We start from the raw sequence: 9,453 nt of genomic DNA on the forward strand, positions 1-9,453 counted from the left end.
GTGAAACCTGATATGTTCAGTGTCGCTTTAAATCGTCAGCGCTCAAATACCCAGTGATAGGAAACAGATTAGGGCAAATACCTGTGTGTTTACCTGCCTTCAGGCTTTGTCTCAAAATGTTTTGTTCTCTGTTTTGCACATTTTACCAACTGGGACAAAATATGATTCATATCAGAATTACAGGTGGCAGTAAAATCCTAGTAGAGGAGTGAAGTATTTGTGGTTTTGAGCGTGCAGAGAGGTAGTAGCACCTCTTTCTTTGAAACAACATAGCAAACCGACCGCAAGCAAGAGTCATCTGTTACCTGTTATTATAAGCACATAGCAGAGTGAGATAAATGAACACAGATACTATAAAAAGGTACAGCTGCTTTTATAGGAAATGTACATAACAGAAAGACTCACGTGCAATAAATGACAGCAGAACGATGATGGAAACTCCTCCATCTCTTACTTCTACAGGTAACTTCCCTGATGTCGTATTAGCATATTTGATGTTTTACATTGTGTGCCAAATTAATTGAAGAATATCTCAAAGTGTGTCATTTTTATCTTATCCAAGCTGTGGCTTTATTCCCTTTTCCATTTCCACAGAGGTTTTTTTCACAGTCACTTGTTCTAATTCCTAAGAAGAACTCATGACTTCCTTTAAATGTACCTGTTCACTTTTCAGTGATACACCACACTTTATCTGCTTCCCTTTTCCAAAAGGTTTCTGTCTCTGGTGTTGTCCTGACTTCCTCCATAATGGTCAGTGTGGCTTTTCAGAATAAAACAAAGAGCGCTTGAATCTGCTGTATTGTTCTCAGATGTTGTCATCGTCCTTGTGACGGTGAAAATCATGTGGGACAAAGGTGAGCGAGAGTCATGTGCATACTGAGGAAAGTGATGAAATGATGCTAATGCAGTTTTCAGATCCTTCAGCAATGTGATGAAAAATGTGTTTGGTTTTTCCTGCTGTGCACTTGTGACATCATCAGTTTTTCGCAGGTAATACCACACACACACACACACACACGCACACACACACACACTCAAACACACATTGTCTGCATGCGGCAGTTCCTCTTGGTGTTGGGTTTTCACCCCTCTCTCAGGCAGACATAAATACAGCGACAGTATGCTGAGTTTATTCAGACAAACTGAAAACACTTCAGTGCAGACTTCTCTTCTGACGCTCTATAAGACCACTGATCATTTTAAACCCAGGTTTAAGACCACTTTGAAAGGTAAGCTCTATTTCACTCTCTTATTTTCTGTTTGTTTTTTTACTGAAGCACATTTAATGACAGAAAGATTGTGTTTGAACGGTTGAAACAATACAAATCAAATGAATAAGTTACTTAAAGCCTGATGTAGTGATCGTCTCTACAATAAGCACTTTTCTTCAGCCTCATTGGGAATAGTTTTCTCATGTTTTTGGTTGCCTTTCTGCTTACCACCTTATTTTACTGCTGCAGCATCCTTAATATTATGAAGTGCTTCACAAAAGAACAGAGACAGAAAACAACAGGAATAGATAAAATGATAAAAGACTCAAACAAGATAGAGGAAAGTACTATGAAATGCTTTTACTATTACGATAAATTCAATGATATGAAATCAGAAAAATACCAGAAAATATAAAATCAAATAAAATCAGTTAGAATAAAATCAATTCACTTAAATGAATTCAGATAAATACCAGAAAATAAAATAAAATCAGAGAAATACCAGAAAATATAAAATAAAATAAAATCAATTCAATTAAATAAAGTCAGATAAATACCAGAAAATAAAATAAAATCAGAGAAATACCAGAAAACATAAAATAAAATAAAATCAATGAGAATAAAATCAATTCAATTAAATAAAGTCAGATAAATACCAGGAAAAAAATCAAATCAAATCAGAGAAATTCCAGGAAAATAAGATAGAAATAAAAGATAATAAAATGTTTTATTTTACATTTATTAAAGGATAAAATGAAATAAGATCAAATAAAATCAATTAAATTAAATAAAGTCAGATAAATACCAGAGAAAAAGAAATAAACTCAGAGAAATGCCAGAAAAAATCAATCAGTTAAAAAAAAAAATCAATTAACTAAAATCAGATAAATACCAGAAAGAATCAAATTAAAATAAAAATAAAAAAATGTTTTATTTTTATATTTATCAAAGAATAAAATGAAATAAAATAAAGTCAAATCAAATCAATGAAAATAGAATCAATCATTTAAATAAAATCTGAGAATTAACAGAAAAAAATTATAAAATGTTTTATTTTATTTTATTAAAAAAACAAATTAGATCAAATCAATCAATTAAATAACATCAGATAAATACTAGAAAAAAAAGTTAAAATAAAACAAAATAAATAAACTTCAATAAGAAATTGACTTCCTTGGTTATTATCAGTTTATTTTGTATTGCCTAAATAACTGCTGAGTTTTGCTTCAAATGATCTTTATTTATTTTTAAAGTTTATGTTATTTGGAATCCTAATCTTTACTTCTTAGAAGTTTTATACTCTTGGGTTAATCAGACACCTTTTTATTGTATTGTAGGTTACCCTCAGATTCCCATCCTTATTGGATGATCATATTTTGAAGATTCGCAGTCCTTTAAAGACAAAATAAGCAACGACTGATTCCAATATTTTGAATAAACCGACTTATTGTTCTTTCTTCAGATGCGTTCATTCCTCCTCGTGGCCTTGTGTGCCGCTCTGTGCTACGCCAGCTCTGAGAACAACCAGCCAGATATAGAGACTCTCATGGATAAGGGTTGGTATCTCCTCTTTTCCTGTCTAAATATTCCTCTCCATGCCTTTCTTTACGTCAAGCAGATGTTAATTGAAGCCTCTATGCCTGCTCATGTGTGCGTTTTTTCCTTCATAATCTAGTTCTGGTCCTGAGGGTGCCTTACGGTAGAAGCAGCAGGGTGTTTGTTAATCTGAGTTGTGGGGAGGCTCATCAGAACCAGCCTGTGTTTTGGAAGAAAGACGGTAATACATCCCTCATGTGTCTTTATGCATGATGTGGTGATAAATCTTTATATAAGGATCATTTTCCTGCAACAGAACAGAAAACTGACACATTGAACATGTCCTCATCACAGGCGAGGAGCTCAAACCAGCTCTCCAGGGGAACAACGTCAAAGTTCTGGTGGTGGAAATGAATGGAGGAAACTACACCTGTCACCAGAGCCCAGGCGGAGAATACCTCAACCACACTGTGATCATGGTGCGACTAAAGCCCGACAACAGGAATGTCATACTGAAGGAACAATCCCCCAAAGAAGGTGAGATAAGAAAGAACAGTGAAGATACACGCAGAGAGAAAAGAAAAAAACCTGTGGTGCTGTAAGTCCCACTGAGGTGGATGTCAAGCTCAGATAAGAAAGATGGCCAGAGAGGAAGAGGTAGAGGAGCATGGCTCTAAAGAAGGAGACATTTTAGATAAGATGAATGACACGGCATGAAAGGATGATGGAAGATTTAGGAGAGTGAGAGGGAAGAGGAAGAGTAACAAAAGGAAGGGCAGAGGGAATGAAAGGACAACACATCAATCACTTGAAAGAAATCAAAGTAGAGAAAAAGCAGACTGTCTGTTTAAATCTGTGTAACATCCCATGTTTCTGTCAATATCTACCTTTGTACAGTTAAAAAATAACAGCCAATTAGTGGATAATCAGCTCAGTTAACCCTCCTGTTAAGTTTGTTTCTTAGGGACGGCAGTAATGTTCCTGGGTCAACTTGACCCAGGGCATATCAATGATTCAAAAGTGTCAGAATCCCAAAAAATCTCAATAAACATGTTTTAAATCTCTTTATGAACTCCATAACTAACCATTTAAATCAATATTTAGTGCAATGGTGTTCTTTAATTCTCACAGATCATGCTTCAATGAGGATAACTCACTCGTTTTTTATGAAAATTCATGTTCTGACTTTTTTTATGTACATTTGAGAGTGATTGGGATGAAATATGTTCACAACTGCAAAGAAACATTCAGTATTTGACACTTCTGACCCCTTTTAGCCTCCACTTTGACTGCAGGGTCAAATTGACCCACGACCAGTATCTATGTAATATAAACATACAGGGGGGGTTGCAAATGTGTGAAATGAACCATTTTCATTTTATATGTTGTTTATGCTAATTAAGCCTAGCAGAAGAAGTTTCATAGGCAAAAAATATTTTAACTTTTTTTTAGATTTTTGAACTTTAAAATGGGTCAATCTGACCCGCAACAGGAGGGTTAAGAAAGTGTTACACCTGAAGATACACAGGTTTAATCCCACGTTTTGATAGGAGGAAAAGTTAAGCCATACGTCTTTGAAATAGGTCCCACTACAACCTCTATCAAAGCTGGTCCTTCTGCTGTGAGTATGACCTCTTCAGAACACAACCATGTGAAATGAGGCCCATGTTTCCATGACATGTTTGACACATATTGAGTGATGCTAAGGACTCTGTTGTTGTTATATCTTGAGCTGAAATAGCTCAGATGGGAGAGTGTTAGACTGAAGATTTAAAGGTCCCTGGTTTGATCCCATTTTTTCTGCAGTGTGCACAAGTCCATCAGGATTTTTTTTAAATTTGTTTTTAATTTAACCTTTATTTAACCAGTTAAGTCATTAAGAACAAATTCTTATTTCCAGTAACAACCTGGCAAAAGGCACATCCTTTTGAGGGGTAAAGCCCAGAGGAACATTTTACTGCTCAAGGCTTTCTTTTCTAAGTCTCCAGAGACAAAATTGAGAATCTCACTTCAGCCTCATTCAAGTTTCAAATTGTTCTCATTAGTTTCTCCTAAAATTCACTAGGAGAAATAGTTGAGACCATGACATGAGTCTTATTTGAGACTTAAATGAGAGATCTCATTAATGGCTCATTTTCTTCTCTTTTTTTAAAGATATATTTTTGGCCTTTTTGCCTTTATTTGTCAGGACAGCTGAAGAGAGACAGGAAATGTGGGGAGTAGTGAGCAGGGGAAGACATGCAGGAAATGGTCGACCGGCCAGGAATCGAACCGGCGACCCCTGCGATGAGGACTGTTGCCTCTGTATGTGGGGCGCTTAGACCGCTAGGCCACCAGTTCCCAAAAGAATCCGCCCCTTTAATTATAATAATCTGGCTAAATCTGGTCAGCCCTTTTTTGGCCCATATTTTAAATAAATGGTCGGTCATACCTGGTATGAAATCTCTATCTTTAGCAATTTCTCTCAAATCCACTAAATCTTTGTGAAGTTGTTTTGTTTGCTCCATCTGAGCTCAACTTGAGACACAAACACTAAGTCTGACAAAAACAAATGGATGAGGTTAGATTGAGACAATAGAGAGAGCTCCCTGATTTCTCCACCTGAGCTCAAAAGGAGTCACAACACTTGAGAAATACCTGAGAATCATTTCAGAGTTTGATGAGATCTCCTTTTGAACTGAAAGGGAGACTAAGCTGAGACTTTCTGAAACTTTTATTCTGGAGGCAAGAATGAGAAACAGGAGACATAAGCTATAGTCTCATTTTGCTTTCAAACAGATCTCATTGTTGTCTAGGAGACATAAATGAAACACTTTTGAGATCTCCTCTCTAAATGTATTTTCCTCTGGGGGGTCAGGGATAACTGTAATGATAAAAACAAACACAGGGGTAAAAACTTAAAAGACAAGTTAAACATGACAGGACAGAACAGAGCCAATAATGAACAGTGGTAGCAGGAGTCCAGGATTAAAAAGGAAAACAAGGCACTTCACTCTGGTAGAGAATCAATTTGTACTGACCCTGTGAGTCCTCATTGCAGTGGTCGTAGGTTCGACTCCCAGCCTCTACCATTTGCTGCGTGTCTTCCCTCTCTCTCTACTCCCCACATTTCCTGTCTCTCCCCAGCTGTCCTATCAAATAAAGGCAATAAAGCCCAAAAATGGAACTTTAAAAAAGAAGCTCAATAACTCCACAGCTGTCTGAACTCAAGAAATGAAAATGTTTAACATCATGAACTTTGTGAAAACTCTCACTCCAGTGTTCTGATTATTTTAAGTCTTTAAACACTGAATCCTTAACATTATCGTAAGCTTACTCTTTTCAATTTTAGATATCTTTTTCTAGCTTTCCTATGTTTATCTGTTGTTGTTGTTGCTAGGGTCTGAGAGAGAAACGTAATATCAAATCCTCTGTATGTCTGGTGCATACTGCAGTTTTTGACAATAGGAAGACTTTGAACTTTGAACTTTGAAGAACTGTGCTGAGCGTGGTTAAGTTGCGCGCCCATGTAGCGGATGGCCAGGGTTTGAATCCAGCCTGCAGCCTCCTCTCCACATGCCATTCCCCCACTCTCTCCCAGTTTGCTATGCTATCCACTGTCCTCTCCTCTATAAAACAAAGGAGCAAAAGCCCCAAAATGTAACTTAAAAAAAAAAAGAACTGTGCTCCAAACACAGGGGAGAGATCATAGCTCCAAACCGTCAATCACAAACAGAGGCAGCCACTCTAAACGTGTTTCTGTTCCTTCAGGTTACATCCACTGCTCAGCATCAAACTACAACGGCTCCTTCCACTGCAGCTGGACGAGAAAAGCTGAGAGACCCAACGCTGCTGTGCTCCTTGTGAACGCCGAGCGGTGAGGACAGAACTCACACAAAACACATGCCACTCGAGCGTGTATCCTGCTCTTGGCATCATTTGTACCAACCGTTTCTCTGTTTTACTCAGTCATCCGGAAAATATTTCCTGTGAGCTGGACGCCGATGGATCAGGAGTCCTCTGCCGGGACTTAAACTGCCCACATTACGAGGAAATGCACAGCATCTCACTCACCGTCTACTTATACAGCTACTCTCGCCTGGAGGCCTACACCAAGACCTTCTACCTGAGAGATATTGGTGAGGACAAACTTCCTTTAACAGGCAGAAACCTCCAGCAGGACCAGACTTATGTAAGACACACATCTGATGAGACTGAGTGGGGTTGGAAAGAGAGATAGAGGAGATTAAGAGAGAGAGTGATGAGGCAGATATTAGTAGTGGTAGTAGTTGCCGCTGGAGACCAGCATGTCCGTAGCAGCTCAATGTTATCCTCAGACTCTCCAAACAGAGCAGGTCTAGACCGTACTCTATGTTCTATTATTAACAAAGACCCAACATCAAGACTGGATAAGATCCAGTCCCATCTTACAGACAGGACTCAGTCTGATCTCATCTTAATCCACCATGAGCAGAGCACTTTGCAGCATTTAGCAAGTTACAGTGGCAAGGACAAACTTCCTTTAACAGGCAGAAACCTCCAGCAGGACCAGACTCATGTTAGACACACATCTGCTGAGAACGAGTTGGAGAGAGGGATAGAGGGAGATGAAGAGAGAGAGAGATGATAGTGGAGAGACGGATAGTAGTAGTTGTAGCAGCTGGAGTCTGGCACGTCCACAGCAGCAGAGATCCAGAGGAACCTACGAGACAAGGGAGCTCAGGGACTCCAGAAAGGTCTATGGTTAGTAACTTTAATGGGACAGGGAGAGTTAAAGTAAGTAAGTGATGGGGTGGAGAGGGGGGGGTGAGATAGGATCCCAGTGTGCCAGTACCCCCGGCAGTCTAAGCCTATAGCAGCATAACTAAGACCTGGTCCAAGCCTGAGCCAAAAGGAAAGTTTGAAGCCGGCTCTTAAAAGTAGAGAGGGTGTCTGCCTCCTGGACCCTGACTGGTAGATGATTCCAAATGAGAAGTGCCTTATAACTGGAGGCTCTACCTCCCATACTACTTTTAGAGACTTTAGGTACGATGAGCAGGCCTGCATGTTAGGAGCGTAGAGTTCTAGAGGGGTGATAGGTCACTATGAGCTCTTTAAGATACGAAGACGTCTGATCATTAAGAGCTTTGTAGGTCAGAAGAAGGAGCCAGTGGAGAGAAGCTAACTCAAGAGAGATGTTGCTGTTGGGAAGCTAAGCCTACTCTTAAAAGTAGAGAGGGTGTCTAATATTAATATTACTACACTGATTGTCCCCCCCCCAGTGAGGCCTGCAAAACTCCACAACCTGCACCTCAGTGATGAGAATGTGTTCAGCTGGAGCAGCCCGGAGACCTGGGAGAAGCCCTGCACATACTTCCGCCTGCAGTTCGAGGTCAAAGTGGTCCCAAGAGGCCTAGACTGCACCAGTGAGGAGCACATTCGGGTAATCATTACATGCATGGTTAACAGTTACACTAAGCTACTGTGAAAACAAATTTGTCTACCTCCAGTTTTAACACATCACTTTGAAGCTAACACTCTTCTCTCTCGTAGAACAACACCACGGAGCTGACTCAGTACGAGGTCGATGTTAAAACCAGGAGGTATGTTTTCTGCGTGCGAGCTCAGGACAAATTCACCGGAGGGCTGTTCAGTCACTGGAGCAGCTGCAAGTAAGTTTATTAATTGGTCGGTTTGCGTGAGTGTTAATGATTCATCCAAATATTACCACGAGTATTGATCTCTTTCCTGTTTGCAGGGTGAATAAAGACAGCGTTGAGTGCTAGATGCTTTCAACGGACTGCAGCCATGAAGACGGGACAGAAGAAAGGGACGATTTTGAACGCTGATTTTGTATCTTCACACACTTGAATGAATGAATGTGTACATGTACAGTATTTATTGATCACGTATTGAACTTTTAAGTTTCACTATATTAACATTTTAAAACAATTATTTGTTATAAGTTAAAAATGAAGGATTGTAATCTGTAACCCTCCAGCAGGGGGCCGGGGTTTGATTCCAACCTGAGGTCCCCTCTCTGAATATCACCCCCCACTCTCCCCTTGTTTCCCTCTCTACCCCCCTCAATAAAAATGCATCTGACTATAAATATCATGGTTTGTGTCTTGATAGATTATAAATTAAACTTTATCTTCTTTATTTATTCTTAAAGTGCCAAATTACAACAAATGTTATCTGAAGACTCTTTCAGGTCTAGACCGTACTCTATGTTCTATTATTAACAAAGACCCAACATCAAGACCGGATATGATCCAGTCCCATCTTACAGACAGGACTCAGTCTGATCTCATCTTAATCCACCATGAGCAGAGCACTTTGCAGCATTTAGCAAGTTACAGTGGCAAGGACAAACTTCCTTTAACAGGCAGAAACCTCCAGCAGGACCAGACTCATGTTAGACACACATCTGCTGAGACCGTGTTGGAGAGAGGGATAGAGGGAGATGAAGAGAGAGAGAGAGATATGATAGTGGGGAGACGGATAGTAGTAGTTGTAGCAGCTGGAGTCTGGCACGTCCACAGCAGCAGAGATCTGCTGCCTACGAGACAAGGGAGCTCCGGGACTCCAAGGTCTATGAAAAGAGAGGAAGACCAGAAGAAAGAAAAAGAGGAGAATAAATGGTAAAAGAATGACAGAAGGAAAGGACGGGATAAGAAAAGGAGAAATAAAGGATGAAGAAACATGGAAAGAATAAAGAGAGAAAGAAGGAAAGAAGAAAAGAATG

At 39.4% G+C, this 9,453-nt stretch overlaps 1 protein-coding gene across 2 annotated transcripts; it reads left to right on the top strand.

Annotated features, from left to right (window-relative positions):
• The first annotated feature begins 1,146 nt into the window (after positions 1 to 1,146).
• On the top strand, positions 1,147 to 8,775 carry il12bb (interleukin 12B, b). Of its 2 annotated transcripts, none has more exons than XM_034684133.1 (9): positions 1,147 to 1,229; positions 2,674 to 2,767; positions 2,887 to 2,988; positions 3,102 to 3,284; positions 6,498 to 6,603; positions 6,696 to 6,865; positions 7,988 to 8,148; positions 8,259 to 8,377; positions 8,464 to 8,775. In XM_034684133.1, the coding sequence occupies exons 2-9, from the start codon at positions 2,674 to 2,676 to the stop codon at positions 8,489 to 8,491; spliced, it is 963 nt and encodes a 320-aa protein (XP_034540024.1). In that variant the 5' UTR covers positions 1,147 to 1,229; the 3' UTR covers positions 8,492 to 8,775. The 2 variants fall into 2 exon arrangements, with proteins under 2 accessions (XP_034540024.1, XP_034540025.1); XM_034684134.1 differs by lacking the exon at positions 1,147 to 1,229 and adding an exon at positions 2,520 to 2,544.
• The last annotated feature ends 678 nt before the right edge of the window (positions 8,776 to 9,453 follow it).

The sequence above is a fragment of the Notolabrus celidotus genome, chromosome 5, assembly GCF_009762535.1.
Source record: "Notolabrus celidotus isolate fNotCel1 chromosome 5, fNotCel1.pri, whole genome shotgun sequence".
Taxonomy (NCBI): domain Eukaryota; kingdom Metazoa; phylum Chordata; class Actinopteri; order Labriformes; family Labridae; genus Notolabrus; species Notolabrus celidotus.